The sequence below is a fragment of the Argiope bruennichi genome, chromosome 6 (genome assembly GCF_947563725.1).
Source record: "Argiope bruennichi chromosome 6, qqArgBrue1.1, whole genome shotgun sequence".
NCBI lineage: Eukaryota > Metazoa > Arthropoda > Arachnida > Araneae > Araneidae > Argiope > Argiope bruennichi.
Genome location: NC_079156.1, coordinates 53,544,568 through 53,562,087, shown reverse-complemented (window position 1 = coordinate 53,562,087; position 17,520 = coordinate 53,544,568). Strand labels below are relative to the sequence as shown.

At 26.5% G+C, this 17,520-nt stretch overlaps 1 protein-coding gene across 2 annotated transcripts in view; it reads left to right on the top strand.

The window, feature by feature from the left end:
* LOC129972343 (tyrosine aminotransferase-like) overlaps positions 1-13,560 on the top strand; it is a 34,821-nt gene extending 21,261 nt beyond the window's left edge. For both annotated transcript variants that reach the window (XM_056086447.1, XM_056086446.1), the window contains exons 11-12: positions 3,411-3,509; positions 11,237-13,560. In XM_056086447.1, the coding sequence (XP_055942422.1) occupies positions 3,411-3,509; positions 11,237-11,479 (342 nt within the window). In that variant the 3' untranslated portion in view covers positions 11,480-13,560. The remainder of the gene's footprint in view (positions 1-3,410; positions 3,510-11,236) is intronic.
* The last annotated feature ends 3,960 nt before the right edge of the window (positions 13,561-17,520 follow it).

Below are 17,520 nucleotides of genomic sequence, written 5' to 3'. Positions count from 1 at the left end.
TCTTTCTTTCTTTTAATTTGATATTTAAAGGATTTTATAAACAGCAGATGCTTTTAATTTAGTTTAAACAACTAATTTCACATAAATTGTTAAAAAGTAATCAAATAGCAGCTTTCTTCAATTTCAAATGTGCAAGAGGAAAAATTCAAATCATTCCATCAAATAATTGATACCACATAGCAAGAAAAATTACAAAGCATTAAATTCTCTTTTCAAAACTGAAGAATAATATTAAAATATTTATTTTAACCAATTTCATTTCAAACCTATTTAATTCAATTTCCAAAACTGATGGAAAATAATAATCTTTATTTAAACCAATCAAATATAGAAGATTCAACGTCATGTAAGATGGTTTTAACAGTTATGCATAGAAACGTAAAAGGGTAAACATGGGTCTCTTTGAGGAAATAGTTAAAGCGAATGTTCATGTGAATACATAAATAAAGTGTCCATGTTGTAAACAAACTTAAAAAAGGATGGAATTTTTTTAGCATTACTTGGATGTCATATAATTGAAACAAATGGAAATACAACTGCCAGCGGTATGTTTGTATCATGAAAGATTTCCAAACTTACACGTGTTACAACATGAATTATTTACGTGTTTGCACAGAAGGTTTTGTGAAGCAAGCTATTAATAGCAAAAAATGACCGCTGATTGTGAAATTTCCAGTTCATAAAGAATGTGAAAGAACAATATATTTCACAACTAATACTCCTTACAACCGTTATCAAACCATTTCGCAAAATCTCCAAAATAAACAACTCAGAATTAGAAATGTTTATTTTTGAAAACCTTCAACTTCCACCATTGAAATATTTCCAAACTACCTCATTCACTAAATGTAAATTCAACATCTCAAGAATGCTGCGTATTTCATTTTACGGTGAGTCGGTTCTTATTTGAACGGATGTAATGGATATTAGAGTCGAACACTTTAATGTAGGCCAATATACTTCTGTACATACAAGTTTATTTGTTTTTTAAATATATTCATAAAATTTATCATTTTTCTCGGTCCTCATGTATATGAAAAACTTACTCCAGTCTTATGGCCATCTCAACAACTAATCTTTTCCTGAGTAATTAAAATAATATGGAAATTATTTTAAATGGTTTTTGGTGAAAATATTTAAAATCAAATTGGATAGTTTGGTTATGGAAATAAGTATCTGTACCTCTTAGGATTATTATTTTCGGAATATTATATGCAATGAAAATATAACACAAAACACTTTAGAAGGATTAAAGGGTCTTTGAATCAAAATTTGAAAAGAATTGCAAATCAATATTTTTTTATGCTTTTTGTTTTCATCACTGTATTTTACTTTTTAGATACGTAAAAGAGGTTTAAAATAGAAAAATTAAAGTAAAACTTTGTTTTATCATTTTAATAGATTAATTATTAAAATTTAAAATAATGGATCGAAAAGTAATAGTATAAGTTTTCTCAAATAAAAGAAATTAAAACGAAAATTAAATTAAACTAACAAATTAATAATTAACTAATTAATTTTTTATTCAATTGCTATTTCCATTTATCACAATCATAGTTTCTATTCTTTTTAATTAGAAATGGTTTACTTGAAAAATTTGATACTATTTTCATCCAAGATACCTTTCAACATTTCAATTATTCAATATTCACCAAAATTTATTCTAAACAACGTTCCTCTTAAGTTCAAAAAGACAAATTACCAAATACAAATACGCAATAATAGAAGTTTTCTTTGTTTGAGAAAACAAACATTTTCTTGAACTTAAGAGGATTTCCGCACATAGATAAAATTGTCATGTCTTTAATTCATTGATTCGTCTCTGACGTAGGCATTTGAAAATTCTCTATTTGAATTCCGAATTATCATGTAAACTGTCTACATATATCTTTTGCCATGAGAAAAGCATTAGAAAATAAAATACACACAAATGTAATAAACGAACAATTTAAACAGCTGTATTGCTTATAATACATACTGTATAAAATTCAACGTATGAGCTAAGAGTTATTTCAGATATTAAAACAGATCATATAAGATATTTTCTTTCAGTATTACAGATAACAATATTTACTTTTTGTTATTTTCATATGATTGCACTGGACAAAATAATATCTTACAATCTATTGTCTAATCGAGGATAAATTTTGACCAAAATCGAGGATAAATAAGACCAAACTTGTGTATTTCCGAATTCAATAGAAACTATAGAAATTGTTATTGCTCGATAGAATTATATGAATTGTTTCAATTAGCATTTCTATGTTCTTTTATTTATTTTTACTGTCTATGTTCTTTATGATGAAGACTGTTTTGCAAACACTGAAAAATTTCGCCAACAAAGAGGATTGATAATTTTTCTATAAATCTTTTCTTAACTGATTTAATTCTACATCTGACAACTAATTATCCAAATATAGTTAATCTTTAAGAAAAGTATTGTTTTCTGAATGCATAAATTAAACATTAAAAAAATTGTATTCAAATTAAGTATAATATAATTTTATTCAAATTAATAAGCATTTCGCTGCATTGAAACTCACAGAACATAATATGAATAATTTCAGTCTTGCTTTGCATCAATTTATATTAGGACAAAAAAGTTCTTACTTTTTACTAAAATTTTCCTTAGAAATTAGATGAATTGAAACCCCTAATGTAATATTTTGAACTAAATTTTAGCAGAAATATATTAGCATCTATTGTTAGCGCAGTATTAATTTTTTTTTATTTCATTTATCTTTTCATTATTTCTAAATTATACACTTAAATGTTCTGGAAAATTCATTAAAAAATCTCAAAAATGGCCAATCAGAAAGGTTCAAAATGGTAGTTTAAAATGATCAATGTTCAAGGTGTATTAACATTAAAATGGAAAAAAGAAAGAATATTAGAGAAAATTCTTCATTTTCTCAAATAATTTTGAAGAGTTTTATATATATATTATAATCATAGTTTGAAGAAAGATTTCAAAATGTGAAAAAAACTAAAAATATAAATAAAGCCGCCTATTTACAGTTTTAGTTCATTTAATGAGTAATATATCAGCTGAGCTTTATGCTAAAAAAAAGAAATTGTTTTACGTGTTAGTCATTCTCAATCGTCAATATGTATTTTCGCTTAAACTTTACACTCATGTTCTTGTCATTGATTTTCTCTCTTAAACAATTTTTACTTTTTTATATAATTAATTAATATTAAAATATTTTAATGTTAATGTACTAGTTATTGGCCAATGCATCAATATTATGCCTCTTAAAACTTTTCCGCTTTCCAGTAGATAATTCTACAAGCTGAATGTCTCTGCTTTGTGCTTATAGTATTTTTGTATTAATGTTAATGACAATAAATAAAAGAGAGATTATTTGTGAAAATCTTACTAATGTGATAGTAATATTTAATTTTCACAGGTTGGAATTGATATCAATACATTTTCTGGTCTCCGAAACGATACAGATTTCGTGGAAAAACTAGTCTGTGAACAGTCTGTGATGTGCTTACCTGGAGCGGTATGTTATCTGAATTTATTTTTAATTATCTTTTTTTATCCAATTTCAAATGTTTAATTGATTTAATGGAAAAAGATAGATATAAAACATTACAGGCACTGAAAAATTAAGATATATTTTTAATTTAAAATATATCATTATTCTTAATACATGTAAATTTAAGCAAGCTTTAGATGCAAAATGATCTTTTGAAAACAAGAATAAAAAAATTGCAAAACAATTAAAAATGATATAAAAATAACAAGTAAGAAAAGGAAAAAGAAAACAAACAAAATGATTTGAATAATGATTTCACAGAAAGTTGCAGGAATAACTTGTGTAATAACCAGTAGAATGCGTTCGAAAAAAATACACTGGGTAGAATCCATGTTGAAATACTATTAAAACATCAAAATAAATATCATAATATACATCTAAAAATTAAATCAGTTTAATTTATTTATTTCTCATATCGATGCAATATCGATATCATGCGGCAAAGAGTTATTCATAATCTATTTCTAATTATTAAATAAAAACTATTGAAATATTCAGATCTGTAATTTAGAACTGAATACGTAATTTTCTTATCTGTATTGATATCTTTCATTATAACTGCTTTCCAAAAATCTTTTATAATTTTTCCTAAGAATATAATTTTAAGTATAATTCACTCTAAAACCCATTTAAAATTTTTCTATCTGAAATATTGTATTTTAAAATTAAATGCCATTTTTAGCCCCAATCTCTTCTATTTTTAAAACCATAAAAGAAATGCATATATCAATAAAGGGATAGTAAAATAAAAAGCAATAATAAAAGCAATCCTAACGATCTTACAGATAAGTGAAATAAAATATCATACGTCGTCAAAAGCGAAAACGTATTTCAATGACGATGACAAAGAATTCGTAATGAGAAAAGTATATCACGATAGGAGAGCGGAAATAAAATGAGAAATGATCTCTCAGGATTCTATATCCTTTTTGAATTCGTATCTTACTCAGTTTAATAAAGAGATATCGGCGAAATAAAATTTTTCCTATCGAATTGCTATTATATTTTTGAAAGGGAGAGGAGTAATACCTCAATAATAAATTTATATCTGTTTATGAAATATTTATTCATTGTTATTGAAGCCATTTCTGGAAGAATATCTCATGCATTTATTATAAACGATTAAATTAGTGATACTGAAATAGTCATAAAATGAAAATATATTTAAATAAATATTTTATGAACAATAGATTAATTTAATAATACAATAATTTTTCTGTTACAGAAAAATTATCGAATGTGCGTTAAAATTGTTTAATTTATTTTTATTTAAAGTTAAAACTTTTAAGAATTCAATAGATAGAATTTCGTTATATTTAAAGTTAATAGAAAGAAATTCTATCATAATTCTTCTGAATCAGTGAATTACAGAATTTCTCTAATAGTAAAATTATATATATATATATATATATATATATATATATATATATTGCAAGTAAAAATACTAATTAGCAAAAAATAACATGTATCACTATAAACATTTAATTAATTTTTTATATGATAAAAAACAATTTATATATTTTAAAACAATCTATCTAAATAAAAATAATAGAAAATACACTATTATCAATAATGTGGTCCCTCGTAGTTTTTCTATTTACTATCTCTAACTGTAAAATATTAAATTTAAACGTACACCAAATAATTACTTCAAACGGGCGCAAATTATCGAATATTTATCTTTTAATTGAAATTAAATTCCAATTTTTTTAAGCTCACAATTTTTTTTATTTGAAAAGAATTTATAAAACAAAAATCGGAAATTTTCCCGCCGTTTTGTATTAAGCTTTACATGCTTAAGGTAAGTGCGTCAGTATAGAAAACAAAAAAGGAACATTTAAACATATCACACATCGAATATCGAGATCTCATTTAACTAACTTGAAACTAAATTGCGGCTTGTTGTTAGATGTATCTTGGTTAATTCATTTCACTCTTTTATTTCCTGTTTGAAATAAAAATGTAATTAAAAAATAAAGATTACATAGAAAAATATTGCATGATAATAGAATTTTGTAAATCACTCAAGAGCAAAAATACTACTTCATAATTAGTATTTTCAGCAACTTTTGTAAGTAATATAAAAAAAGGAATTAACTTAAAGAAAATAGATATTAGTGAACAAATAACTCATTAATGAATACTTTTTCAAATATGTTTTCAATTTTTAAGTGATTTATTTCTTTAAAATAAGTGATAATAATAACAGTGCTAGTGTGGGATTATTAACGAAATTAATTAAATAAAATTTTAAAATATATATGTTAAATTATCAGGGGTGTTTGTGCTCCGGGGAAACCCCGGAATTCCGGGGATTTTGAACTTCGATACCCGGAAATTCCGGGGATCGTCGTTCAAAAGGAAATAGGTATAATAATGAATTATTTATTTTGATCTGGGTAATTTTGTTTGCTTTGAAAGCAGAAAACGCAAGGTCAGTGTGTGTGGTGAAAACTTTTCCTTTCTTTCTCCAAAGGCAGTGATAATGCGTGAAAAGGGGGGAAAAACTTCCTTTTTGTTCTTTCCTTATTACGAGTTATGACTCATTCCCCCGGTTCTCGGACATTCTCTTCTGGATTCTTTTCGGCAAGTAGGCGCGGCAGAAAAAAAAAGGAGAGATTTCGTTCGACCAGATGTGCGATCACGTGACCTCTGTTCAGAGGTCTTAATTTTGCAAAATTAATGGTTATTAATTTTGCAAAAAAAGTAATTCATTGAACTTTTATAATTAGGTCATTCAATACTTCATAATTGCAATTTTTCATTTCTCCCCCCCCCCTTCTCGAAACTCCAAAATGTCGGTAGTAAGTCCGTAAAAGTTTCAGGGGATTTTTTGGGGTCCCACAAACACCCCTGAATTATGCTGAAATTTAAATTAAATTGGGATTACAATATATTAAATGTTAGATTTATAAATTTTAATCGTTATTATATGGAAAAATTAAACATCTACAATGGGTTTTTTTTTAATCTACAAATTTTCTCTACATATTTATTGCAGCATGTTCAATAAATTCTTGTAGCCATCATCTTTCTGTTCCAAAAAGTGGAAAATTTCACTCATGCCCAAACGGCACAGACTAACTAAAAATGCCAAAGAATTCCCTCTATTGAATACGAACATAATACTAGCGAAAAAGCATAAAATCGTTAAAATACAGGCCTCAGTAGCTTAGTCTTCAAGAAATATCTAAACAAGATACGTTTTCGCAATAGTTGTCGTTATTCGAGAGCTTTGTCAACTTCACTGGTTGGTTTTAAATTCATACCTGATGTCAGCTTCCATCAATACGCTTACATATATTTGTAACGGATTTAGAGAATCTTGGATAGGATCAATTTCGTCAGAAAAAATATTTAAGAGATTCTAAAGTTTTAAATATAAACATTTTTGCTACAGCAAATCAGTAAATTCAGCCTTTTATTGCATTTCTCTTTCTATAATTTTGGCTCTTTGACTTAATGTCAAATATCAAGATAATGATTAAACAATAGTTTTCCAATCGCAATAAAAGGGATTTTAGAGTAGAAAGGAAAGGATCAATAAAACAATAAATTAAAATATAAATTAAATTAATCGTGTATTTATATCTTTTAAAAAAGGTCTTTTCATTGTTAGCACTTTCACTAATTGGCAATACAAAAAAAAAAAAAAAATCTGTGCATCGACACTCAGAGTAAATTACTTCCAAATATGATATTAATGTAATTAATAATTATTGAATATACAGAAAAAAACTTTATGTCTTACTGATAGTGTGTAGGCTCTTAGCTTCCTTATTATTGTATTTAGCTTCCTGATTATTGTATTTAGCTTCCTGATTATTGTATTAGCTTCCTGATTATTGTATAGAATACCGAGTTTAATGATATTACTAGACCATATGGAGAATAAACAAAATAAGTTTATTAGCCTATTATTACGAAATCTTAATGCATCTGTATTGAACATTAATATGTATATATGAAATTTAAATATTCAAAGTTATCCAGCTTCAAAACACATTATAAAAGTTGAAAGAAATAGATATTTCAATAATGATCAAATTTTGTAACCAATATTTTTATAATACTATGAAATGCTTTCCCTCCTTTATAAGAAATATTTATTTAAAAGAAAGCAATCACATTCATTTTTGCTGCAGTCTAATCTTTTCATGAATGTAGCACCTAAGATTGCAAGTTAAAAAAAACTCTCAGTTGTCTTTCTTACAGATCTATAATGAAGAAACATTAATTGCTTGTTAATTCAATTAACGATTTAATTCAATTCTTGCTCTCTTTAAACACTACAAGAAGAGTAGTTTGTATCGCACTTTGTAATGAACCAGTGAGGATTATCTTCTCGGAAATGAGTCTATCTTTACAATATCAATCATAAATATCTTTATTTCAATTCATCGATGTGATGACAAAGTCACTTTTTCCGTCATATATATGATTTCAGAACTGAATACTCGATAAAATATTAATCTAAACTTTATTTTTACGTTTTCAAGTTGCAAATGTAGTTTAATAAAAAAACCAAACAAAATTCGTACTTGTTTTCTTATTAAATTACAATCTTGATTTTCTTCCAATTCCCCTTAAAGAATATTACATGAGCTCATTAAAGTAATATTGGCAAGTCTTAACGGTCCCTCAACTTGAAATAAAGTAAGCACAAGAATTGATAAAATGTTTTTAAAAGAAACAGGACTAATGGCAAAAATCCCGTCTGAGCCAATTTGCTGGGTCTGAGTACCACCCACGTGACAGGTAAACCCGTTACCTTAGAAACGCTCCCAGGGTGGCAAATCCTTAATCCTTTCTTCTTCCCCAGGGCCGGCAAAGAATGAGTCGGGGTGGTCATTTAAATGTCAAAGGGAAGTAGCCTAGGAAACAAAATCACCAAATCGATACGCGGGAATTCTCCGCCTGCCCATAATGGGCCTTCCTTTGATTTACTTGGGATAATTTTATGATGCTTTGCGTTATTAAGGAAATGGTCTTACTTTTCTCGGTAATGACAGAGCTTATGTATTGGCGCATGCCAGTTTCGAGCGAAGAGAGTCGTCCTGAGCTGATTTGAATTGTTATTTGATTTCTCTTAGCGCTAGGCTATGCTATTAAATGGAAATAAAACACGAAAGGCATTATTTATTTCTGTCTCTTCGACGAATTTATTTTTAGAAGAATGGCAAAAGTAGTTTTTTATGCAGTCAGAATACGATAGTTGTAAAGAAGCAAAGATATTTGTAAAAATAAATGTATTATATTTAAAATTTCATTTCAAATATATGAATATTGTAAATATTTGAATATTTAATCCTCAGAATTCATCTTTTGCCACTGAAATAAATTTATAAATGGAATAAAATAAAACTATTTAATATTGAATCTAAAACACGAACGCATCTATTTTCGAAATGGCGAATGATTTATTTTTAGAAGAACGGCAGAAATATTTTAGCACAGCTATCAGACGACGAGTAAAAAATAAATGTGAAGAAACATTCAAATTAAAAATTAGTAAAAAAACAGAAGATATTTATAAAAAATATAAATTTTCATTTAAAATTTAATTTTAATAGAATATTTTTATTTTTGTAATATTGAAATCTTAAAACCCATATTTACTTAAATAAATTTATGGAAGAGATAAAGAGAAATTATTTAAAATCAGAATTAAATTTAACTATTCTTTATTAAAAATATTTTAATGATCTATTTATTTTATGTCAGTACATTCGTTTAAAACCGTCCTATGTAAAAATTGCAGAGGATGAAAATGATATTTCTATTCCATTCATGGAATATTTTAATATTGTCCTTCAAATCAAAATAATAATCCCCTGAAACTGAAATATACTGAAGAAGAAAAATGTTCATGGTCTGGAGTGTTTAAATTAAAAATAGAAAGATTTATTTAAAAAATTTAATTATTTATATTTTCTAAAATAAAAATATGCATGAAGCTTGTTTCAATTCATGAATTGATCTAAACTAATTGTAAATGTTTGCTACGAAGAGTTTTGTAAATTTTATCAGCTTGGAAAATGCACTTTAATTTGTTACTTGATATTTAACATATTTGAAAATCGTAAAATGCCATTTTGTAGAAAATTACTCCACTTTTTCAGCATTATTCTTGAAAAAAATATTTTAATGACAAAAAAAAAAAGGAAAGAAAATAGTTGTTCAAAAAAATTAAAAAATTAAATCCCTTTATATGATACAATAGATGATTAGTTGTCTTTACGTTTCTTTTCTTTCTGATAACACATAAGGAATGACTTTTATTCTAATAAATCAGTGATTATATATTTCGGATTATTAAAATGATAGTTGGTTGATTAAAATGTTGCATTTCATTGTACATGCACTATTAAAATATCATTTTAAGCAATAAATCAGGCAATCTGTCTTGTTTGCATACATGTTAGATGTGAGAGTCCCAAACTGCTCCAAATAAACGAAATGAAAGAATAAGGCCATAATCAATAATCCAAACTAGGACCAACAAATAAGCCTTAAGAATACCTTGCATTAATAAATAGCTATAAAATCAGAATAAAATGAAAAACTATAAAAAATAATAAATTTAGCCTGAAAACTTTATTAAAGGTCACTTTCGTATAGGGATTCAAACCGGGGATTTTTTTTTCTGAGAAGGGCCTGACTTTCGTCCAAGTATAGATCCCTCGAGAACCGAAAAATTTTAAGAAATTTAGAATAAGATTTAGTATGAGAAATATAAAAACAGTAAAATCAATCGTTTTAAAATGTCATAAACACAAAATTACAAATTTAGGAAATGATATATTTTAATAAAATCATATATCAAAATTAAAAAAATTGGAAATTTGGAACAAATCAGAATTAAATATATAAACGATAAAATATTTTTAAATAAAAATAAGAAATTTAAACATCAATCTAGATTAACAAGAAATTACATCAAACTATAAAGTTAGTAAAAAACACCAAAATTTTTTAATTAAATCATCAAATTACGACAAAATTTACAAACTTAAATTAACTATACTTTAAGAAGATTTGTCCATATGCTAAAAGGAAAACATGAAATTTAACTCGCATACAATTGAAACGGAATTTCATTAAACTACATAGTCATTACACAATTTAGTTTGAAAGATCTTAGTGTCATATATTGAATCTGAGGAGAAAGCCCGTTTCGCTTTAACTAACTTTTAAAAAGTTTAGAAAACAATAAAAGTCATTAACGATAAGTGTTAATTTTCTTTTCTGTTCACTTGATTTATATTTAAAGTTGAGGTTTATATTTGAAAAGTATTACCACATTTATAAGATTTATTAAATATTAAATATATTTGGAATTTAGCTTAAATGTTAAAAGCTAAAAAAAAAAGCATTTTGAATCATCAATGTCATATTTTAGAAATATTAAAAATATTCCGTTATCTTCGGAAAGGAAGCCTCTTACGTTGTATCTAATTGATAGAAATCTTTTACTTGCATAGGAATTTATTTCACTTTATTAAGATAAATTTTAATACATTCTTTTTTTAAGAGAAGGTGCATAAATTATTGAGTAATTCCGCGTTCTCAGATAATCATATTCACAATGGGCTATTCTGATAATAATTTAAGAAATTATTAATAAAACCATTAATTTTTTAAAAAATATTTATATAGCATTAACTTTTATGTTTTTCATTACTTTTCAGTGCTTCGACTACCCCAACTACGTCCGTCTCGTCTTAACTGTACCCGAATCCGATCTCCGAGAAGCTTGCAACAGGATAGCCGAATTCTGCAAGAAATACTCAAAATTTTCTTTCAGCCTCAACCCCAATTACAAGCCCCTCCACAGCCGTTCCAATATCCTAGCCCCCATCGAAGAAGACTTGCCCTGCTGTGAAAATAATAACAATGGTGTCATGGAAAGTCCTCAACCAATCCGCGTGTGAATCTTTTCATGCGTGGATGCCCTTATATCACTGTAGTACCTGGTTAAGTTAGTAGACGGATGTAGATGCTAGTGTCGTTTTAGTGCAATCGAACTAAAGCTTCATAGATAAAGGATATAAGGATATTTATATTTATACAACGGATGTCGCATTCCCTTTCACTTATTTAATGTTTTGTATTTCGGACTGTATGGATGCGAGGAGGACATGGCAGCAAAAAAGGATAAACCTTGTAATAGGGTTTTTGAAAATACTGGAAAATGTATTCGCTATATTAAAATGAACTAATTTTTGGTGAATATGCATGGTTAATTTGTACCATTTCAAAGTGAAGATTTTTTAAGAAGATGTGATGGGAACTTTTTTCAGTTAATGAATATTATGAAAATAGGAGCCTACAGTGATGTAAAATGATACAACATCTTTCAAGAAGAGCGATTTAAATAATTCAATATCTCGAAACATTATCTCTATGAACTATTTATATAACATAAAAGGAGCAGAGTATTGCCATTTTACAATCTAGTTTTAAATTCAGGAAGATTGATACTTCTATTTAAAAAAAACCCTCCTAAATATCTAAAATTGTTTGGAAAAGTAACTCATTTTAATTACTAGTCAATATTTACAATTGAAAGGCTTGCTTTTTTTCTAATTTGTTATGTAATTTATAATATTATCATTTTAAGACCTCAAACTCGTATATTATTTTTGACTACAACTCATATTTTAGCCACAATTATTTTATAATTTCGGGAGAACAAATAATTTCTAATGCAAAGAATGAAATTTTAGAAATAATTTTTTTAATTGAAAACTTTATCCTGTAATTAAACTATATCGTTTTATATCCGATTAAATGCTTAAATCCTTTTAAATACCATTTTCGTGCATCTTGAAATAAAGTTCAAGAATTTACGAAAAAAAATTACATAGAATATGTAAATAAAGTATGAAAATAACTGAAATAACCCCCAAATTCTGACATTTGAAAAAAAAAAGCATTTTTTAAATTTTTATTTAAAGAACATTGTTACTCTGTATCAATTTTTAGCCAATAAAATATGAAGTGATCCTTAAGTGGACTCACATTCTTATCGATAAGTTTAAATAACATTTTTATTGACTTTAAATGTTTATAATTTCTAGAAAAAATTCAACTAACAAAAGGATCAACAGACAGCGACAGATAAGAAAATAAAAAAAAAATCATTATCTGTTATATTTTGTATACTTTACAGATTAGGCGGCATTTTAAGATGCTTTGCTCAATGATTTTATTGATAACTGAGAATACGAGTGGTATATTGAAAAAAATCTATAATATTTTAAAGTAAGAATAGTAAGGCAGACAAAGAAAAAAATTATCTGTAAGAGTGGAAGTTTCTCCATATGTGATTGAAAAAAAATGGAAGAAAGAATCTGTAGTTTTCATAATTGAAGAATATATTATGTGTAGAATACGTTTTTCCCTGCAAAATTAAACTACAATTTTTTTAAAAACTAAAATTCAATTTTATAATTAAATGGAAATGAAATTGTGTTTTTATACTTAAAATTAGATGAAAATATGTTTGAAAAAAATTAACAAATTCCCTGCTTTTAATTTGTAATTATGTTTCAGACTACAAAAATTAAAGTTCCGTTATCAACAGTTGGCATCTTTAAAAAATTCATAGTAAATTAAAATAAATATATCCAACAGCTAAAAAATCGTATTCTACATTTAGAGTTTCGTACCGTCATATATGTTAAATGAATTAAAGTTAAGTTTTCCTTTTCAGATAGATAGATTTATTTTAGTTTGATTTATTTTAGAAAAGTGATAACAAATGTTAAGTTAGCAATTAATAATATATTTAGACATTTATGTTAGTTTTTAGGTACTTTTAGCATTAACACCTGATTGTGTAAAATAATGTATAGAATCTGATGTGATCTGTATAACTATCTAGGAACTGATATGTTTGCATATAAAATGTGATTGAAATTATTAGATGAATAAAGTGATTGTATTTAGAATGTCTATGAATGTGATTGATGTATAATCTAGAACTTAAATAAATATTTAGAAGCATTTATTTCTGTGTTCTTTTTAAATCCAATTACACAATTTATATCATCTCAATAAAATGAAATCTTAAAAGCCGTGTGTTATATATAGTTTCTTCATTTGCAAAATTATCTAAGATTAATGTAACCATAAACAAACTATTTTGAGAATCAGTTTCAATTTTTACTAAGAAAGTATTCTTCTATTTTGGAGAACAAAATGAAGAGGATGCTATAGTAGCGTGACTAGCTGTAAAATAATATTTCTTGTGGATGAAAAAATTTGCGTTTGCTTGCATTTCAGAGCGGACAATCTTATTTCGATCTCGTAATGTTTTTCTTTTTTCAGGTAGTTATCTAATTAAAGAAAAGTTGAATTAAATTAAGCCTGATAGGAATTGCAACACTTTTCTATAAAATGTGATGTATTTTCTCAAAACAATTATGGTTCTTGCACGGATTGCGGGAGATTTTATAAACTTATTAAAAATTTAAGCCACTAGTTGTTGTAATACCAACATGTTGCTATTCCCCCAAAATTGAAGTATACTGCCTTATAGACTTACTCTTACACTTTATTATAGAAAACGAATTAAATGTATAAATTCTACACAACTGCATACATAATTAAGAAAAAGTGCAAAATAACGCTTTGATTTTTAACATTTTTCTAAAAGCATTACAGCCACACTCTAAGGCAGCTTGCATCCATGGTTAATCATTTTAGTATAAATTTCTGCAACTTAGTCCCTTATTCAAGAGACTACATAAAGGATTATTTTTTTATTGTCTGTAACAAGCACGCTCATATAATGTATCTGGCAACTGTGAACCCGAAATCCGTTTCGTGGTAATCGATACTTTGTTGTATAATTATATCCAATTAATAATAGCACAACTCTACAATATCACAAATCTTGTATCATAGATATTTGTATGTACATTTATCGGAGATATTTGAATATATTTTGATATGAAGATTCAAATATTTTCGTCGCTAATGACACAAAAATTCGAGATGTTCAATAAAGTTCCAGAACAGCCAAAGGTATTGCAAGAAAAATCCATTTAATTAAATATTTGATACAAAACTTTAAATATAATATATATACATATAATGCTACAACATAATATCTGTGAATATACGAAATACGAAAATGGAATCACTTTAAGTTGCCATTATTATAATAATATCAATATTCTTATCTCTTTTATTATCTGTTATTTTATTATAATCATAAATATGTTCAGGACATCCATGAACACTCTTAAATTATGTAACAAATACAGCAGATTTTCTTAAGTACACAATTTACAACAGTTTAAAATAAATATTATCTCTACTTGTAATGATGATGAATCTGTGTTTGCTGGTGCTGTGCCATATGATTTAGAATTATCAAATTTCACACTATGTACTTTGAAACGTAAAAATATACATCTTGAGGGGACTTTCTTGAAATCTTATTTAGAATTTTAATTAATTAAAATTAAATTTTCTGTTATAACTTCCAAAAATAATGCAATAAAAAATTAATTTCTGCATCGTTTTAAAATTCAAAATTTTTCTTTTCGATAATACAATGTTTTTTGACGTTGAATTTTTTTTATATTCTTAATTAATTTTCAAAGTATATTTATTAAGTATATTTTTGAACAATATATTTAATTTAAAATAAATATAAAATTTAACTTCACAATTTCACATTATTCGTGCAGGAGAAAAAGTAGCTTTTATCAACATATTTTGATCACGTTGGCAAAAGTTCAAATTAAACGATTAAGTTAACACTCATTAAAAACTAAATCTAGAAAACTGTAATTTTTAGCATCTGTTTGTATGAAATAATATAAAACATGTTCTACAAAAACAAATGCTTGAAAAAAGGCTATGTGACATTTTAAATTGTCTACACTTTTAATTCCAAAATTCTGTATCTTTTAAGGGAAGCATGATCTGTATGAATACAGGAATCCATTCTAATTGAGACCCAGCAGTCAATTTTTAAACAATTAATACTAAGCAAATACATTTATTAAAAAAAATAGTTTAAAAAATGTCAAGAATACTATTTTGTGCAATGTGATTCCATAATTGTCATAATGAATAATGAATTTTATATTTTCATACAGATTTTTGGTCTTATAAATCATATTTAGTAAAATATTCTTCAGACGCTCAGATTTTAAATGGAAAGAAAGGTCCCCTCTTTTGCGACTAATGCTGCATGACTAACGAAAATTAGTTATGAAATTATGAAATCCATTTATATATATATATATATATATATATATATATATATATATATATATATATATATATATATATATATATATATATATATATATATATATATATATAAACAAACCTGATGTTAAACTATTATACTGATATACTGACCATCTCAAAGAATCTATGCCAAAAAAAAATTATCAGGGTTTTCCCCAAGATTGCCTGACCTTAAACAATAAAATCAATAGTACCCCTAAAATGATGATATTTTTAATAACTCCGTTAAATTTTGTCTCAGAAAACTGAAAAAATTTTTGATTTAAAAGTTTGATTCTAAAAAGTGCCAAAAATATTTCTCTGAATGATTCATAGGTCCGAAGAGCTGTGTAATTGTTCATAACTGGAACAAAATAAAATGTTATTATTTCATCCTGTAAATCGTTTGAAGTAAAACTGAAAACTGAATCTTATTATGAATTAGATTGAATAATCTATTGACACATTTTATAAATTATAATAAAAGAATATTCTGTAGTTCTCTTAAGAATTCAATGTTGAACGATTCTATCCCTTTTCTGTCTTCACTTTTGCGTCCCTTGTCTCCATGCTCTTAGGCGCAACACATTCATAATTTATTTAGTTGAATCAATTTCAGTAGTTTTATTATCATAATTTGTTGTTATTTGTTTGATGATTTCACATACTTTTCTGATATTTATATCAAAGGCACAGCTTCGGTCCTTTAATTCGAAATATTAATTCATGATAATGTTTTTGGCTTGATTCGTCAGACCTGATATTATCAATCACTGAATTTTATAGTAAAACTTTCTTTTGTCGCACAATTGTAATATATGTCTTTTATATCGGACATTTCGTGCATGTGTGTGTGTCTTATGGTAACTATTTCTAGCATTTTTTTTTCTTTTTCTTTTAATGAAAGATTTCCGAAACACAGAACTGTTTACAGATACTATTCCAGCCTTAAAACAATAGTATATTAAAATAAAACAATTAGTATTCATTTATTAATGCTAGAGCCAGTTAAGTTGCCTACCTCTGCTGATAGGCCGTAAATACTGTGTTAGGAATATGTTGAAACCAATTACAAGAAATATGCCAATTTAATGTGGAATAGTTTTAACCCAAATTTAACGAATTTTTACCCTACATGGTTATAACATATCAGATTTTTGCAATTTAGGATATTATTATACTAACTTGAAAGTTCTTTCCTTTATACCTATTAACAGTCCGACGGACCCTTAGAAAGGGATTTGATGGTAATAAAAACTACCAGCAGGAATAATTAAAGCTCCGCCAAAACTTACAAAACCATGAATTCGATTTCCGTTATGACAAGAACCATTTTCCATTTGGCTAATGCTGGAAGAGCAGAATTATAATGGACTCATGAGTAATACGGCAACGTGATGAGTTTCATCCTTTCGAAATCTCATCATTTCTACAGCTTTTATTACGGCTCATCCAACCGCACGCGCAGAAAAGAAATCTATTCGAACAAAAATTGCCTGTTCTCGAAGTTTTAAAAGATGTTCTGGGCGTTGCCAGGCAACAGCGGCGATCAATCTGAAAAAGGGTTGCAACAGATATTTCAATCCCCATGAGCATTTTGCTGGTATTTCTTGATGGACGATCCCAATTTCCGTTTATCTTAGCCAGACACTGGTCTTATTTACATGGAAAGCAATTCTAAATTCGGAATGTCAACTAAACCGCCAATTTATTCGGAGGA